Source organism: Tubulanus polymorphus, chromosome 4 (genome assembly GCF_964204645.1).
Source record: "Tubulanus polymorphus chromosome 4, tnTubPoly1.2, whole genome shotgun sequence".
Lineage (NCBI taxonomy): Eukaryota > Metazoa > Nemertea > Palaeonemertea > Tubulaniformes > Tubulanidae > Tubulanus > Tubulanus polymorphus.
This window is the reverse complement of record NC_134028.1, coordinates 612,295-632,351: the sequence shown is the minus strand read 5'-3', so window position 1 is coordinate 632,351 and position 20,057 is coordinate 612,295. Positions and strand designations below refer to the sequence as shown.

Genomic DNA, 20,057 nt, shown 5'->3' with positions numbered 1-20,057 from the left:
GCTATTTCACTGAATTAGTGAATCAATCCTGGGACGGGCAGTGGTCCTGATTTAATACTACCACTGAAACTGCTAAAACTGACTGAGCTAAGCCACTGGCCAGACATTCTGCAGCTGAAATAGACATTAGTCCTGTATTCATAGATGGCGACGGTGTAATGACACCGTCAGTGAGCTTACCATTAGAAGGCGAGCTGATCATTTCTCAAACTTGATGGCGATGTGGTTTCCTTTAGGTTAATGAATTAGTGAAGTCAAAACAGTCAAATAAATATGCTTAAACAATTGTATTTTCAAGCGAAAACTATAGAATCACTAGTCTGTATTATTTTGTATCTTTTCTGTTTTCTGATCCTTTTAGACCTCTTTATACTATCATTTCTTAGTCAGGAGAATACATTTATATATCTTGTCTTTACATTTTTCCTGACCTCTGGGCACAGAGGTGCTCGATCTAGTTTAAGCCACATTTCCAGGTTCAAGTGATGCAACCAATATCCTTAATTGAATGGAGCCTTGAGCTTTGAATACTGGAGGTTCCAACTTGCAGTTGAATAAGGAATTGTGCTGAAAGTGACGATGCCATCCTAGCTAGCATCCTCACATCGAGGAATCATTTAAAACCACCATCCAAAAACTAAAATGTCAAATACATCGAATTCAAATTTAAAACCTTTATTTATTCATCTTCATCCTCTAAGCAAGCACCGAAACTCACATAAATAAACAGCAGTCAACCCCGGACGCCCCCCGTCATCGACCCCCGGACGCCTCCTCCCATAAATCCCTGCTGAAGCCTTGGTACCGGTGCTCATAACTCTCTATACCATTAACATTCTATATCACTAATGTGGTAGTCGACGGTCGACTTTGTGATGCTTTCAATACAGTACAATTAAAGAGCGCTGTGAGTTGTGAACTATGTGAACTAAAATTCAAATTGTCAGAAAATTTTGCACAGTTCTGATGTTAACTATAACGCATAGAAAAGTCTTATTTATGACTTAAGAGAACGATTCATAAAAAACTCATTAAATATAAATTGATTTAAGTGTAACAGAAGATTTGATAATTCAGAGGAAAACATATAAAACTATATACAATAAATTATTACATATCGTCAGAATATTGATTAAAATATACCCGAGTGAAGTTCATTACTTGTTCATTATTCAGATTTTCTCGTTACTTACCGAGAATTCATCTCCCAATAAGGAGCAAAGAACAAGTAACTGTTCCTTGTTCCTTATCGGGAGATGAATTCTCAATAAGTAACAGAATAAGGAATAAGGAACATGTAATGAACTTCACTGGGGTTAAGAACAGAGTTCTATTTTAAAGAGATGTTTCGTATGAAAGACTGTTGACTCTGGGTCGAATCTCCGGAGAATTTGGAGGATGCCTTTTTACGACGAATCCCGACCCGCTGAAATCTAACTCAACATCTTCACAGCTCCGCGAAACTCTGAAAATATAATCAAAACATATCTTATGCATCGTTTAATAATACTGACTGCAAATAGTGATATGTAGATCAGTATTTACTAGAAAGCTATGATAAGATGCAAGCAGTGGTGAGAACATCGCTGATCCAACCATGCCATATATAAATATACACATAGAAATCGAATTGTTTATATTCAAGCAAATACAATAATTGTAATAAGAGTAATAACCTGATATCAACTGAAAACTAATAAATATAAAAAGGGTTTAAACTAACTGACTATTGAACTATGAAAAAAGCAACTAGAACCGAAGTGAAAAACCACAAAAACACGTGCAAAATTATTAATGAACGAACAACTGACCAAACAAAACCAAAATACAAGACATTTTACAGAACACAGACATAGCACTGCCCTGTTGCCTTGGTTACCTACGTACAGTCCTGTCTATGGTACTTACTATAGTTAGAGCGGAGAAAGTTAATTATCATTAAATACCACAGATGGCGCAGTGGTATTTTTAAATCTGTTAGTATAAAACTGTGAAATCAACTACAACACAAGTGAATTCTATCGCCAACTCGAACTCGTCAGGCGTGTGTTTTATCGCATCCAGTTTTACAGTTAGTTATTATAGAAAGGCGGTTTTTGTCTTACATTTATAAATGCGTTATGTAGATATAATTCTCACTGAAAAATATCACAAACAATTAAAACACAGTAACAAACATACGCACTAACATACATACATACAGTATCAGTGTTACATACATTACAGGCTCCTCTTCCATCTATCCTGCATTGACATGACGCCCATTCCTACAGCAGCCCATTCCTTCAAAGACTGACTGACTACTGATCCTACTAGCATTGACTAAATGACTACCAGTACTGACTAACTGATTAACTACAATTCTACATGAAATATAAGTTTGAAAAAGAGTGATTTTCTAGTTTTTTGACTGTCATTTATTTATTAATACAGAACAGACTATGAACTGCATCTAAGAATTATTACAAATACAATATAACGATATATACCCTAATACCCATTGGACTCCTGGAGTCGACTATGCCGCAAGTGTGAATGACTCTCTATAGACTCGACTCCACTTAGTGTGAGTGACTCCACAGTGAGTCTCACTGGAGAGAGTTTAAAACTACTTCAAAAACAATAATTTCACTAAAAACACTCATTAATATTGATGAGTGCACCACTAACACTGACTAGTGCGATCACACTAGTTCATTTCCAGTTAAAACTTCTTATTCGAAACCAGTCACAATTTTAAAAGAATAAACTTCATTCGTTTGGAAAAAACTTCTCGATTGACGAGACGAAAAATAGTTTTTCTGATTGGCGGAGATGAAAACACAGTAAACATAGAACGGACTATATACACACATCATTATACACTTTTTACACAGTATATACCCCTTTATATACAATCATTGAACACAGTTAACTCCTCTACAACTCGCATTACAGAACTCCTCTACAACTCGCGTTACAGAACTCCTCTACAACTCGCGTTACAGAACTCCTCTACAACTCGCGTTACAGAACTCCTCTACAACTCGCGTTACAGAACTCCTCTACAACTCGCGTTACAGAACTCCTCTACAACTCGCGTTACAGAACTCCTCTACAACTCGCGTTACAGAACTCCTCTACAACTCGCGTTACAGAACTCCTCTACAACTCGCGTTACAGAACTCCTCTACAACTCGCGTTACAGAACTCCTCTACAACTCGCGTTACAGAACTCCTCTACAACTCGCATTACAGAACTCCTCTACAACTCGCATTACAGAACTCCTCTACAACTCGCATTACAGAACTCCTCTACAACTCGCATTACAGAACTCCTCTACAACTCGCATTACAGAACTCCTCTACAACTCGCATTACAGAACTCCTCTACAACTCGCATTACAGAACTCCTCTACAACTCGCATTACAGAACTCCTCTACAACTCGCATTACAGAACTCCTCTACAACTCGCATTACAGAACTCCTCTACAACTCGCATTACAGAACTCCTCTACAACTCGCATTACAGAACTCCTCTACAACTCGCGTTACAGAACTCCTCTACAACTCGCATTACAGAACTCCTCTACAACTCGCGTTACAGAACTCCTCTACAACTCGCATTACAGAACTCCTCTACAACTCGCATTACAGAACTCCTCTACAACTCGCGTTACAGAACTCCTCTACAACTCGCATTACAGAACTCCTCTACAACTCTTACAGTAAACTCAACGTGTATAACTGTAGTATTGAACTGATCTCTAATATTTAGTGAAGGTTTATTTAACTATCAATTTTTATCAATATTCACCACTATTTGGAGTTTAAAACTACAGACGTTTTTGTAATAGTTTAAAAAGTGACTTTGTTGCGAATAATTTTAGCACCTAATGATAAATAAATTAAAAAAAACAATTTCATCATTTTACTACCGTGACCTCAGTCACTGCAGTAAGCACTGATAACTACCTGACCTCAGTCACTGCAGTAAGCGCTGATAACTACCTGACCTCAGTCACTGCAGTAAGCGCTGATAACTACCTGACCTCAGTCACTGCAGTAAGCACTGATAACTACCTGACCTCAGTCACTGCAGTAAGCGCTGATAACTACCTGACCTCAGTCACTGCAGTAAGCACTGATGCAGGACTGGCTTATTAAATTATATACATGTTATGAACATGAAATCACAAACAACCAACAGATTGATAGATATGTCAGTATCAGTATCAGTATCAGTATCTAGCCTTGGTTTGAATAGTCATAAAAAAGCCTAACCCCTCGAAATACACGGAATTACCTGTTTATATATATCATGTGATCCCCTGTAGACCAATCACAGTCTAGGGTAAGTTCATTCTAACCCTAGGGTTAGGTAGCTAGAGTTATTCCATTCTGACCCTAGGGTTAGTCAGCTAGGGTTGGTTCATTAACCCTAGGGGAATGTGGTCAGTTTGTTTATATCAGGTGACCACCTACAGACCAATCACAATCTAGGGTAAGTTCATTCTAACCCTAGGGTTAATCAGCTAGGGTTATTCCATAGTAACCTTAGGGTTAATCAGCTAGGGTTGGTTCATTAACCCTAGGGGAATGTGGTCAGTTTGTTTACATATATAAGTTGACCAGCAGCAGACAGTCTGATGTCTGTTCAACAAGTGATGAATTCAACAGTTGAGCTGTGGGCTAGGAGTTAATAGGGATGCTACGAACCCCCCCCCCCTACACACCACAGCTGCTAGTGCTTTACTATATTAAAATGTAAAACATCCCTCTAAACTTCGTTTATTATAGAAAAGTTAAAATAGATCTGATAGAAATTGTTTGTGTTGTGTATGAAATAGAAAACATTATTGCTCTTTATATCATCAAATCTTACAATAACAAACATTCAAACACTGTTATATCAGGGAGAGGGGGAGGAGATGGGGAGGGGGAGGAGATGGGGAGGGGGAGGAGATGGGGGTGAGGAATTGAGTTTAAATTCATTAACTAATTATCAATCAAGTTGCTTTAGTTGATCTGAAGTCAGGTTTGTTATTCATAGATAGGTAAAGTTGTTAAAACTAACTCATTGTCATGCTAGAAGAATTGAAGACACTGAGTGATGTGATGTATCCATGATGTATCCCAGATACTGACTGCACTTTAATACATGGTTCAATGCTGTGATACATTTCAGTAATAAACAACATGTTTCTGCAGTTACCTAATAATAACATAGGAGTTAATTATGATACATTGTATAAGTGGAGAGGGAGATGACTTTTTAATTAACCGGGTGCAAAAATGTGTCACTTTTATTTGATAGAATTCAATGTCACCCCAGAATCCGACGGGTCATGAATTATACAGGATGAAGTGTGTGTTGTATATGAAACAATCCAAAGCCATCAATTTTTTTCTTCCATTTCTAAAAATACTCAACCCCGGTCCCGGTCCCCATCCTCTTATACAATGTCAAAATCAGCGTCAGTTTTATAAATAGCCGCTCTGTAACTATACCTATCGGATAAACTACGTTGAACTGGTTTCGTTGATTTATCAGGTTTAATACCACCAGGTGGCGTGTCGGGTGATGAGGGCTCCTCGTGAATGGCTGTTTCTACTAATGATGGCTCCATCTCTGTAGGGTAGCTAGTCATCTTCGCTTGTAACAGGTAACTATACATCTTAAAACGCTTCAACTGAAATAATCACATTCCATACATTATTTATTTCACAGATTTCAAGGCGTTGATCGAGTGTAGTTTGATGATCTGTATCAGTGTCCAGTGAATCTAGTTACAAACAGACAATGCATTGATAGAATTCAATGTCACTATTTCAATGCTTCTATTTTAGATCCTGTGAGTTAATATGCTTTGTTATTTGTTTTTCTGGTCATTCCACCTGATGATGGCTGTTAGTCAACAGCCGAAACGTTGTGGTTTCATAATAATAAATTTGATAGTATAATTTCAAATTCGAAGTGTGGGATTTCTTCATTTATCTACAGTTTATTCGACAACTAAGACAATGCATTCTCAGAATGCAGCGATATACGAACCTCATATTCTAAAAACTTCTCCCTCTCTTCATAATCTTCAATGATTCTTTGTTTATCGGATTTTGAAGGTGGATACAATTGATGTTCTTTCAAATCATTTTCAATTTCTATCACTTTCTGTTCGTGATGTGTCAGTTGTTCCGGCTGTAATTATAATAAACACGCACATTATTCAAATTGTCTCGTCGTAAATATTCTTATTGAAATGAAATAAATCTGATATATACCAGACTGAGTTTAGTGTACGATGATGGCAATAGAGGTCGCTGAAATTTTCTCTGAGATCCACAGCCTCCTGGAAGAGGTGGAGCTGACAGAGCTGCAGCTACGAAATTAATAGTATCAATCCATCTCTGTAGTTCTTTACTGTCACTGAAACAATAATACATCAAACCATCACAATCCAGTTCCACAGTTGCGGATCCAGTTCCACAGTTGTGGATCCAGTTCTACAGTCGTGGATCCAGTTCCACAGTTGCGGATCCAGTTCCACAGTTGCGGATCCAGTTCCACAGTTCAGGATCCAGTTCCACAGTTCAAGACGAGTGGAACTGAATCCAGTAGAATATTCTACTATAGACACAAACAGTTCAATTTCACTGACCTGGTTTGGAAGAGATATTCCGACCAATCAGCCGTCTTCAATGAAAACACATGCTGTTTTTTCCTGTAATCTGTAGCTTTAATGGCTAAACAATGATGTATCCTAACAGCATGACTCATCTGATAAACTATCGACTTCTTAAAACCGTGTTCGTCTTTATGTAGGTAAAGAATCATATCCTTCAAGGTCGCGTGGAACATCTTCCATCCACGTTTACCAAACGGAGCTTCAATAAATAGATATCGTCATGGTAACCATTTGAAATAAGCGTAAAATGCGATGACACAATGTTAAGTCACAGTCGAACTCAGTGAAGTCATCGCAATCAGAAAGACTTATCAGTCATCAGTTAGAAAGTAATCTTATCAGTAATCACAGTTAGAAAGACTTATCAGTCATTCTACTAATCATTGAGGTCTCAAAAATAGTGATGACTTCAGTGATGTGTCGACTGATCTTAGAGTTAGATTTTAAAATCGATTACTTTTCCTGCCGTCCGGGTCTTTAGTACATTTTCTCATCACCCAACCTTTAATATATTCCGTGGTTGAATTCGGGTCCGGGATCTAAAAAAACATGAACAGAATGTCCGTCCATCAGGTGCTGCCCTCTACACGAGGTAATACGATCGCGCAATCATATAGATGACTTACGTCTAAGAATGGATTTGCTGATGAGGACATTTTGATATTTTCAGGTTGAATCGAGTTTGTTAAAGTTGATTCATCGTCACATTCTTCATCACTTTCATAACTAAAATAAAATCAATCTTTTACGAGAAGAGCTTCTGACAACCTGACAGTAACACACAGTAACACGCAGTAACACACAGTAACGCACAGTAACAACGTTCTGGACTCAAGTTTCCTCTGTTAAAACGTTGAAAATGAATTAATTTCAACTATATAATTTCAAACTGTGTAAGTAGATCCAGAAATGTGTAACTGTGTAGTTATAAAATACTCACGCCGACCACAATAATTGTTCTGTTTTAATCGCATTATAAATCGCTTTTAAAACTTCACGAGGAAAATTATCACCATCATTTAGTTCAGCGAGATTTTCTACAAATTCTGAACACGTCATTTTACGACCAATATTCTACAATATATCATCAATATATCATCAATATATCATCGATATATCATATATCTTAAATCGAAGCATGGCTAGAATACAATGTTTAAATTAGTGAAACTAGCTGCTGTGTGACAATCACTTCAAACTAGATGCTGTGTGACAATCATTTCAAACTAGCTGCTGTGTGACAATCATTTCAAACTAGCTGCTGTGTGACAATCAACACAAACTAGCTGGGTTGTATTGATGTTTAGGGGAATGTAAGGATATTCAGGGGGGTAGAGCAGTGTTTAAGGGGGTAGAGCAATGTTTAAGGGGGTAGAGCAGCGTTTAAGGGGGTAGAGCAGCGTTTAAGGGGGTAGAGCAGCGTTTAAGGGGGTAGAGCAGCGTTTAAGGGGGTAGAGCAGCGTTTAAGGGGGTAGAGCAGCGTTTAAGGGGGTAGAGCAGCGTTTAAGGGGGTAGAGCAGCGTTTAAGGGGGTAGAGCAGCGTTTTAAGGGGGTAGAGCGGCGTTTAAGGGGGTAGAGCAGTGTTTAAGGGGGTAGAGCGGCGTTTAAGGGGGTGGAGCAGTGTTTAAGGGGTAGAGCGGTGTTTAAGGGGGTAGAGCAGTGTTTAAGGGGGTAGAGCAGTGTTTAAGGGGGTAGAGCTCTGTTTAAAGGGGTAGAGCGGTGTTTAAGGGGGTAGAGCAGTGTTTAAGGGGGTAGAGCACTGTTTAAAGGGGTAGAGCAGTGTTTAAGGGGGTAGAGCGGCGTTTAAGGGGGTAGAGCGGTGTTTAAGGGGGTAGAGCAGTGTTTAAGGGGGTAGAGCAGTGGGGTGTAATGCTTACCTGACCGTGTAGATCTGTATTCAATAACATTATTGCACAAGTTAAAGTATGACACGCGTCTGAAATATCAATTCATAACAAATTTACATTTATATTTTCTCTAAGAGGCAAACGAACAATATGAACAATTAAAACGGCTGAAATTTACCTTCAGAATGAAATATTTTCTGATTACATTCAACATAACGTTTAGAGAAGTGAGCTAAAATTCTCTCTCTCTCCTGAGTTTCACCGGTTAATGCAAATTTATCGAGAAATATTCGCAATGCTCCATCGAGAGTCTCTCCAACAAACTCGAAATACTTCAAATATTCCTCTCCAACCAACTGAGCAAAATCATTCCTACAACAAACAGCTGAATACTAGTCAAATGTGACAGGTTTTACATGGGTTAGGAAGAGATGGGGTGAGGGGCGAGGGGTTAGGGAGAGATGGGGAGAGGAGTTAAGGAGAGTGGGAGAGGAGTTAAGGAGAGTGGGAGAGATGGGGTTAGGGAGAGATGGGGAGAGGAGTTAAGGAGAGTGGGAGAGGAGTTAAGGAGAGTGGGAGAGATGGGGTTAGGGAGAGATGGGGAGAGGAGTTAAGGAGAGTGGGAGAGGAGTTAAGGAGAGTGGGAGAGGAGTTAAGGAGAGTGGGAGAGATGGGGTATGTGGTACTATTGGTAGCATGGTGCAATATTGCACAAGTATTGATGCAATAGAAACACAGTTATAGATAATCAATCAATCAGCGAGCATTATCTAAACCCTATATCAGACATATACATATAACTTATATGAGCTAGTAGACTTGAATAGAATAATTGTAGTTGTCACACCAGCAGCAGCAACACAACAAAAATAAACACTTACTTTTTACTGAGATGTCGAGAAACATCTGTTTTCTTAAATCCTTCCAAGTTATAAAGTCGTTTAGCGAGTCGACTAGCCGACGGTCGATCGACTTCTTTTAACGGTTGATGAAACATGTTATTCGGATCAAATAAATCAAAATCCGCTTGAAATCCGTCCTCGGGCGATTTCTCAGAATCAGTGCTGCCCCCTAGCGTCGGATCAGTGACTCTGCGGGGTTCAGCTGATACGACCGATGGAGGATCACAGTCTACAGGACTACCGTTCTCATCGATATCTAAAGCACCTTTATGATTATTACTATTAATACTACAACACGTCGACTGTTCTAGACTGATAAACCCGGGAACGCTAGCGGCGCCCCCTAGTTTACGTTCCGGTGAACTCTGTAAACTACGCGATGCCGTCACGTGATTGGCTACGTTCGGTTTTAGTTCGTTTAAAGATGAAGTTGATTTCTCCGTTAATAAAGCGTCGACGGATGACGCCATTTTATCGTCGAAGTCGATATCGACCAGCGTTAACTGATCCGGATTCTCCAGATAATTCTCATGACTTTTAGATGTTCGAACCATCGATGATTGAGTCATGTGACCGCCGTGTTGAGTCATGTGACCACCGTGTTGCGATACTTTTTCGGCACTTTTACTCGCGACTATGGTTACTATTTTCGACTCGTGAATTCCGTCATCGTTTCTGTTTATTTCTATTTTTTCTTCTTTAATATTTTCGTTATTGTCGGTGTGATGAGAGCGATCACTCGCTGGACTAATCGGACTTTCACTAGTCGGACTATTAATAACTCTGTGTTTGGCAGGAGAACTGTAGTCTTTTGGAATGCTGGGTAATTCAGTATCGTGAGCACCGTTTAATGAAGATAGCCGTGTTTTATGAGTATCCGCTAATGGACTGGTTTTTGGACTGGTATTAGTAATATCCGCTGGTGGACTGTGTTTTGGACTGGTATCCGGTGTTGGACTGTGTTTTTGAGATGCCGGTGCTGATTTACGGATTATCATATCTCCGGTCATGAGAAACGTTTCGAAGCCTCTTTCTTCGCGATTAACCGGTTCCAGTCCGTCCTGTTCGTCCTCACCACTACCTCCGGGTTCCAGTCCGTTTTCATTGATTTCACTGGGTTCAGTTTTTGAGGCTCCGTTTTGTGTAGTTATTGTCGATGAAGGTAATTGTTGTTGATTTATATTTGCCATTCTCTTTGAAGTGAAACTCGTAGTTGGTATTCGGCTGTTTATCCTCACTTGAGTTTTCAATGTTTTTATTGATTGTTTATCGCTCACAGACGCTATCGATTTACTGGTATTGCCACAAGGAGGCGCTATTTTAGAGTTTGTATTCCCAGCAGGAGGCGCTGTTTTAGAGTTTGTATTCACACCAGGGGGCCTTATTTTAGAGTTGTTCGTATTAACACCAGGGGGTGTTATTTTAGAGTTTGTATTAACACCAGGGGGCACTGCTTTAGAGTTTGTATTACCACCAGGGGGCGCTATTTTAGAGTTGTTTGTATTAACACCAGGGGGCACTATTTTAGTTTTATTCACAACCTTTTTGATTTTACTGCTTGTGGTCTGTGGAACTGTTTTTACTCCTATAGAACTCACTGGTATTTGTTGTTGTTGTTGTTGCTGTTTTGTTGATTTCACTTTAATCTGCCCGGGATTATTTGTCGTCAATTTAGATTTATTGAGATTTTTCACGTTTTTACCCGCAGTTGAACCGACAGTAGAACCTGGTGTTGGTATTTTCGATTTTCTGGATTGTTGCGGCGAGCTGTGATTGAGACGTGGTATCCGCGATGATGACCCCTGCAGCTGCTGCTGCTGCTGCTGATGATGCTGGTGTTTAGGACTACCGGTATCTGTTAATGTTTTAGATGTCGTTCTGTGTCGAGGACTATTTTCACATTTCGCGATGATTTCATCAACTCCACATAAATCATCCTGTGAAACTGCACCTTTCAATGTTTCTATATCATGAGGTGAACTCAAATATTTCCATGTTTTTGCCGTTACATCAGAGTCTGAAATATAAACAAATCAAATACAAGTTAATGATTTTCCTGCTACACATCTATAAATACAACATATCACTAAATTTTCAAAATGGTCCTGAATCATGAATATAAACTACAGGCAGTACAGTGAACACAAGTGAAATCAACATCAAGTGTCCAGAGTTTAGAAAGGTCACGTGGAAGCATCTATTGCCGGCGGCCTGTTGTCCCCAGTGGATTGAATGATACTGTGGCAATCAAGGAATCCTCTAACATTAATACAATACTGTACACACACACACACACACACAATTACTGATAATAAACATTAAATGAAATCAGATTAAATAGATGAGAACTGAGTCAATTTATGACTATCATTAGCATCAGTAGAAACTCAACCAGGTCTAAACAACCTGTATACATCACGGTCTGAACATATAAACCTGTATATATCAGGGTCTGAACATATAAACCTGTATATATCAGGGTCTGAACATATAAACCTGTATATATCAGGGTCTGAACATATAAACCTGTATACATCACGGTCTGACCATATAAACCTGTATATATCAGGGTCTGAACATATAAACCTGTATATATCACAGTCTGAACATATAAACCTGTATATATCACGGTCTGAACATATAAACCTGTATATATCAGGGTCTGAACATATAAACCTGTATACATCACGGTCTGACCATATAAACCTGTATATATCACGGTCTGAACATATAAACCTGTATATATCACGGTCTGAACATATAAACCTGTATATATCACGGTCTGAACATATAAACCTGTATATATCACGGTCTGAACATATAAACCTGTATATATCACGGTCTGAACATATAAACCTGTATATATCACGGTCTGAACATATAAACCTGTATATATCAGGGTCTGAACATATAAACCTGTATATATCAGGGTCTGAACATATAAACCTGTATATATCAGGGTCTGAACATATAAACCTGTATATATCACAGTCTGAACATATAAACCTGTATATATCAGGGTCTGACCATATAAACCTGTATATATCAGGGTCTGAACATATAAACCTGTATATATCACGGTCTGAACATATAAACCTGTATATATCAGGGTCTGAACATATAAACCTGTATATATCAGGGTCTGAACATATAAACCTGTATATATCACGGTCTGAACATATAAACCTGTATATATCACGGTCTGAACATATAAACCTGTATATATCAGGGTCTGAACATATAAACCTGTATATATCAGGGTCTGAACATATAAACCTGTATATATCACGGTCTGAACATATAAACCTGTATATATCCCGGTCTGAACATATAAACCTGTATATATCAGGGTCTGAACATATAAACCTGTATATATCACGGTCTGAACATATAAACCTGTATATATCACGGTCTGAACATATAAACCTGTATATATCAGGGTCTGAACATATAAACCTGTATATATCAGGGTCTGAACATATAAACCTGTATATATCACGGTCTGAACATATAAACCTGTATATATCCCGGTCTGAACATATAAACCTGTATATATCAGGGTCTGAACATATAAACCTGTATATATCACGGTCTGAACATATAAACCTGTATATATCACGGTCTGAACATATAAACCTGTATATATCACGGTCTGAACATATAAACCTGTATATATCACGGTCTGAACATATAAACCTGTATATATCACGGTCTGAACATATAAACCTGTATATATCACGGTCTGACCATATAAACCTGTATATATCCCGGTCTGAACATATAAACCTGTATATATCAGGGTCTGAACATATAAACCTGTATATATCACGGTCTGAACATATAAACCTGTATATATCACGGTCTGAACATATAAACCTGTATATATCAGGGTCTGACCATATGAACCTGTATATATCACGGTCTGAACATATAAACCTGTATATATCCCGGTCTGAACATATAAACCTGTATATATCACGGTCTGAACATATAAACCTGTATATATCAGGGTCTGAACATATAAACCTGTATATATCACGGTCTGAACATATAAACCTGTATATATCACGGTCTGAACATATAAACCTGTATATATCACGGTCTGACCATATAAACCTGTATATATCAGGGTCTGACCATATGAACCTGTATATATCACGGTCTGAACATATAAACCTGTATATATCACGGTCTGAACATATAAACCTGTATATATCAGGGTCTGAACATATAAACCTGTATATATCACGGTCTGAACCGGTATATATCAGTGTCTGAACATATTACCGGTATATATCAGTGTCTGAACATATTACCGGTACTACTTACTGAAATTATTTACTTTGATCATGATGCCGCTAATCCTGAACTACGCTAAACTCTGACCAGCTAGTTGTGAACTCTTACGCTCTGAACAACTAGTCGTAAGCTACCTAGGCTCGGTTGTGTCAGAAGAACTATAGAAGTTGTATATGAATACAGTTAGTCGATGATGATGAATTCCTCATTTAGGTTAATGAACGTCATTTATATAGAATTGAGGTTATTCAATTGCTGATATCCTCAATAAATACTTTATCTGCATGATACAACAGTCAGGCAGGATGAGTACGGGTGCGGCGGCGGTCCCCGGGCACCGGCAACAATCTGATTACAACAGATGCCGATTTAGAATTCATCCGTTTTAAACCAACAAAGAAAAATCCATACAACTGCAGCAGAAATATCCATGGTAACATTAGTTAAAGATCTCAGTATAAGAGTTAGTTATAGGTGTATAGCTGCAGTACATTGATCCAGACTACCAGACTGACAAACTGACACCCGCCGGCCGGTGAAAACAGACTGAAATAAGACAAAGTGATAACACACAAAGAAAACTGTGCAGCAGCAGCAGCAGCAGCAGCTACAGTGAACACTCATACAGCTGCAGCTCAATTCCCAGTACAGTCAACTGTCGATCAATCTCTTAAGAAGTTGCTTTAAAATCCATGAAGTTGAAGGCTGTGGATCCAGTTTGATACACTGTTTGATGATACACTGTTTGATGATAGATACACTGTTTGATGATAGATACACTGTTTGATGAGTGTACTACTAACTGTGTTCAGTCAGTGAGTGAGTGTTAGTGGTATTGATGATTCATCCTCTCTCACACACGCACATAGACCAGTAGAAACCAGTGGAAATCATTTTTTTCAGATACAAATTATTGATTTCAGATTTGTACACTTACAGAGTGAGAGAGAGAAAGAGAGCGAGGGGCGAGTGAGGATACACATGGCATTAATGAGATATCTACATATTACCTACAGTGGTAATACATAGACAACACTATAGACTATCGAAAGAGGGAGGGAGAGGGAAGAGGGAGGTGGGGAGAGGGAGGAAAGAGAGGGGAGAGAGGGAGGGAGAGAGAGGTGGGGATAGGGAGGGGAGAGGGAGGGGAGAGAGGGAAGAGAGAGGTGGGGAGAGGGAGGGAAGAGGGGAGAGGGAAGAGAGGAGAGAGGGAAGGGAGAGAGAAGAGAGGGAAGGAGGGAGGGAGAACTTACAAACTATATCAGAGCTAGGACAGTGAACTGATGTGAAATCAGCAATGCAGGTTTCAAATTAGAGACGGGTCTGTAGTTTGGGTTAGAGGGTTAGAGCTATAAATCATCAATTTCATCAATAAATCAGTCTCTCTCTCTCTCTGTCTCTCTAGTCGCCCGTCTGTGTGTGTCAATGTGTCTCACATGTAGCAGGCAGTCAGTCAGTCGCACCGCTCTGTCTGATCAATATCTATTAATAATATACTGAACTGCTGATATTGTATATAACAGTAGTCTCCGTCTCTCTCTCTCCTCTCTCTCTCTCCTCTCTCTCTCCTCTCTCTCTCTCCTCTCTCTCCCACTCACTCTCAGTCAGTCTGGCAGTAATCAAATATTCATAGCATCAAAGCTTCAATATAATATCGAGTACTTTCATAATGGTACTTAATAACAGCAATAAATGATACTACGATAAGTACTTTTCCATCAGTGCTCAATTGAATGTCATTGAGTTGAAAACCATATCAATTACCGTGTATAACAAACCTCATTGATACACATGGATACACCAACATGGATACACACAGATACACGTACAGATTCACATACACGCAGGTCTCCTCCCCTTACCCCCCTCTCCTCCCCCTCTCCCCTCAAAGTGAAATCTGAAAACTTACATCGAGAAACCTGCAGTGAATCAATACTGGTTTATAAGAATCAGTTTCCATGGTTTCCTCATCTACGCATCGGTGAAACATGAGGGAAAAAAACTCAGATAATGATAAACAACAAACGATCCACGGTGGAACTATCCACGGTGGAACTATCCACGGTGGAACTATCCAGTGTGTGTGTGGAGGGGTACGACTTACCTCTAAATAACTTCAGAATTAACTTCGCTTCTGATTGTTTTAATTGTCTCAAAACTGAAATAAATAAAACCAAAAAAACAATCAGTTTTAATAGTGAATATCTGTGTAGATGATGCAGTAACTGTAAACATGCATAAAAACAATACAAATATATATAATACGTGTAAATACTGGTATAGGGGGAGCAGGGGGGCTCAGGGGGCTGGTCCATAGGGAGCGAGGAGGCAGTTTAGTGGGGAGGGAGGGGGGCATCTGAAGGGAGTGAGGCCAGTTAAGGAGGGTGGTCGGTAGGGAGCAAGGAGGTCAGTTTGGGGGGGGGGATCTGTCGGGAACAGTATTGAAGAACAAACTGTAAAAGACAAAAACTAGAAATGTTTAAAAATTACATAAAATCAGTCAGCCAGCGAGCCTGCATATCAGCCTACAGACCTGCTAGCCCTCCTGTCTGTCTGTCCGTCTGTCTGTCTGTCTGTCTGTCTGCCCCCAAGATCAGATACAATACAGCAATATAACTGAACTATCATGCAAACTATTTATTGATCAAAGGTTTACACAACACAGTTCACAGAGATGATGTATCTGAAACCTGATCAACCCTGACCCTGATCAGAGATGTATCTGAAACCTGATCAACCCTGACCCTGATCAGAGATGTATCTGGAACCTGATCAACCCTGACCCTGATCAGAGATGTATCTGAAACCTGATCAACCCTGACCCTGATGAGAGATGTATCTGAAACCTGATCAACCCTGACCCTGATCAGAGATGTATCTGAAACCTGATCAACCCTGACCCTGATCAGAGATGTATCTGAAACCTGATCAACCCTGACCCTGATCAGAGATGTATCTGAAACCTGATCAACCCTGACCCTGATCAGAGATGTATCTGAAACCTGATCAACCCTGACCCTGATCAGAGATGTATCTGGAACCTGATCAACCCTGACCCTGATCAGAGATGTATTTAATCCCTATCAAATATCATACTGTATTCAATGTTGAAACAGATGAAACCATTGATCAATAATAAATCATAGAGTAAACTAGAGACTGAAGTATAGAGAAAGAGAGGTATAAATAGAGAGGTGAATAGAGAGCCTGTATAGTGCCTACCCTCTTTAGTCGTCATAGAGGAGACATCAGTATCGTTCACTTGTTTTATTACATCACCAATTTCTAGCTGAAATTGTTGAAACTGTGATATCAGAAATAAACACACTATGTATAACTTAATACACTCAGGACATACAGTACGTACTGAGACATATATCTAATTAATTCGCATACATTAATTAACATCATTTATTAATTACTGTATTTGCATAATCCATAAACGCAGGAGTTTCCCAATTACTAGCTGGAAACTGACTGGGATAAATGACAGTCTCCAACACAATATCAACACATGTCTACAACTCGTCGTGTCTACAACTCGTCGTGTCTACAACTCCTCATGTCTACAACTCGTCGTGTCTACAACTCGTCGTGTCTACAACTCGTCGTGTCTACAACTCGTCGTGTCTACAACTCGTCGTGTCTACAACTCGTCGTGTCTACAACTCGTCGTGTCTACAACTCCTCGTGTCTACAACTCCTCGTGTCTACAACTCCTCGTGTCTACAACTCCTCGTGTCTACAACTCCTCGTGTCTACAACTCCTCGTGTCTACAACTTCTCGTGTCTACAACTCATCGTGTCTACAACTCCTCGTGTCTACAACTCCTGGTGTCTACAACTCCACCTGTCTACAACTCCACCTGTCTACAACTCGTGTCTACAACTCCTCGTGTCTACAACTCCTCGTGTCTACAACTTCTCGTGTCTACAACTCCTCGTGTCTACAACTCCACCTGTCTACAACTCGTGTCTACAACTCCTCGTGTCTACAACTCCTTGTGTCTACAACTCCTCGTGTCTACAACTCCACCTGTCTACAACTCCACCTGTCTACAACTCCACCTGTCTACAACTCCTCGTGTCTACAACTCCTCGTGTCTACAACTCCTCGTGTCTACAACTCCTCGTGTCTACAACTCCACGTGTCTACAACTCCTCGTGTCTACAACTCCTCGTGTCTACAACTCATCGTGTCTACAACTCCTCGTGTCTACAACTCCTGGTGTCTACAACTCCACCTGTCTACAACTCCACCTGTCTACAACTCGTGTCTACAACTCCTCGTGTCTACAACTCGTCGTGTCTACAACTCCTCGTGTCTACAACTCGTCGTGTCTACAACTCCTCGTGTCTACAACTCCTCGTGTCTACAACTCCTCGTGTCTACAACTCCTCGTGTCTACAACTCCTCGTGTCTACAACTTCTCGTGTCTACAACTCATCGTGTCTACAACTCCTCGTGTCTACAACTCCTCGTGTCTACAACTCCTGTCTACTACACTGTGGGGAATCTGCAATCATTAAGAAAAGCCTTAGGGACAAATAAAAAGTGTTTAACTTTGACATTATCAGATCCCTGTAGAGATTATACTCAGATATTGAAGCGATTCACTACAGTGAAGTATCGGGTACTGGTGGTTATTATATCTCAGCCCTAACAAGTGAATTTATCCTTTCACATTTAATTTTAGCAGCTCCTGAAAATGAGCTTTATAAGAATTCCAGCATTCACAGAATATCAGGTGTTGTATTTGAATAGATTTGACCACACCTGACAGGTCACCACAGCACAATGGGTCACCACATTGACCAGACTAACTGACAAACACTGACAGGCACTAGAGCACAGTGGTCTAGTGGTTAGGAGAGTGGACTGGCAAATGAGAGACCCAGGTTCAAATCCCGGGTGGGCTGGAGCTAGGGTTAGGGTTAGAGAGCAATGTTAGTGTCCAGGAACTAGGGTTAGGGTTAGTGGGAACCTAGGGTTAGGGTTAGAGAGCAATGTTAGTGTCCAGGAACTAGGGTTAGGGTTAGTGGGAACCTAGGGTTAGGGTTAGAGATCAATGTTTGTGTCCAGTCCCCGCTCTCCATCTCTTTTTGTCAGTCTGTGTAACACTGAAAGTCTGCAGTTGGATATTTAACCGTATATGGTAGTGTTTATTTCCGCTATTTTACCGTAGATCATTGCTGATTGGCTGATTTACTCTGCGCATGCGCACAGAGGTGCGCGACTTAAGAAAATTCGAAGGAAAGTGTGGAGAACAGAGTAAAGAGCAGATAGAGCGAGACTCGAACCCGGGCCAGTAAATTACTAGCGCAGCATCATACCAATAGACTACCGAGCTCGATGAAAACCAATCTATCTATAGTAGGCCTACTTCACCCTACCCTAATCCTATCCCTAGGGGTAAAACGGAACCCTCTGGACCCTCTTCTCACCCTCTCGACACTAACCCTATCAAAGCCCTAACCCTAAACCTAATATAATGATTTTATTGTTACTTTATTAGTTAATACTATATATATCCGCTATTTTACTGAACATTATTACTATATAGGCCTATATAGTAATAATGTACGGTGCAGAAGTAAATACTTTGCCGTAGGGGCGTAGTAGGGGCGTGGGGGCATAGGGGCGTAGTAGGGCCTATACGGTTAAATATCCACTTTATACACTTGTTGAACAGAGTTTAGCTGCTGGCAGCTTACTAACAATCCAATTTATCATTTTCTTAATGAAGCAGAATGACAAAATCAAAGGTATCTAATTAGAAGGTAATTAATATTTAAAGGTCACTCATTAATTAGTAATTAACTCAATTCTCCTTCAAGGGTAGCAACATCCGTAGGTTACAACAGAAAACAAGGGTAATACATCACACTAGCAGGGCTGGAGACAGCTAGGGAGTTGAAAGGGTACAAGAGTTGGAACACATCCTCCTCCCAGGATCCTGGAGAAAGTCAGCGGCTGACAGTTATCATTTAAGTTCGATCTGATCCTCATTGAAAACAAGGATACAATCTAATGAATTAAGGAATTACAATCTAAGGAATTACTGTACACACAATTACTACTACCCCCCCCCCCCCATCTAAACCTGGACCAGAGACTGATAAACAACAACAAACAAATCTCACAGACTAGTATACTGGTATAGGTCGTCAGACTCCACCATCGGGCAACTGTCAATTTGGGGAAGTACTAAAATAAGTAGTAAAACAAATTTGGACGCGGGAGGGAGGAAGCGTACCTGATTGCAGCGCCCTGCTGGTGAATCCTGTAAAATATCAAATATAACTGGTGGTAAATCACAACCGTATCCGCCTAAAATAGAAA

The 20,057-nt window shown here is 39.9% G+C and overlaps 1 protein-coding gene across 4 annotated transcripts; it reads right to left on the bottom strand.

The window, feature by feature from the left end:
* Nucleotides 1-397: 397 nt before the first annotated feature.
* LOC141903581 (uncharacterized) lies at nucleotides 398-20,020 on the bottom strand. Of its 4 annotated transcripts, XM_074791767.1 has the most exons (15): nucleotides 19,972-20,020; nucleotides 16,937-17,003; nucleotides 15,819-15,872; nucleotides 9,395-11,432; nucleotides 8,692-8,885; nucleotides 8,544-8,602; nucleotides 7,607-7,740; nucleotides 7,293-7,392; nucleotides 7,124-7,205; nucleotides 6,640-6,865; nucleotides 6,263-6,407; nucleotides 6,036-6,179; nucleotides 5,492-5,673; nucleotides 2,106-2,138; nucleotides 1,761-1,907 (listed from the first exon to the last, which is right to left on the bottom strand). In XM_074791767.1, exons 2-14 carry the CDS (start codon nucleotides 16,950-16,952, stop codon nucleotides 2,108-2,110), a joined length of 3,405 nt encoding a protein of 1,134 aa, XP_074647868.1. In that variant the 5' UTR covers nucleotides 16,953-17,003; nucleotides 19,972-20,020; the 3' UTR covers nucleotides 1,761-1,907; nucleotides 2,106-2,107. The 4 variants fall into 4 exon arrangements, with proteins under 4 accessions (XP_074647865.1, XP_074647866.1, XP_074647868.1 ...); XM_074791764.1 differs by lacking the exons at nucleotides 1,761-1,907; nucleotides 2,106-2,138 and adding an exon at nucleotides 398-1,465; XM_074791766.1 differs by having other exon boundaries at nucleotides 1,761-2,138.
* Nucleotides 20,021-20,057: the final 37 nt, after the last annotated feature.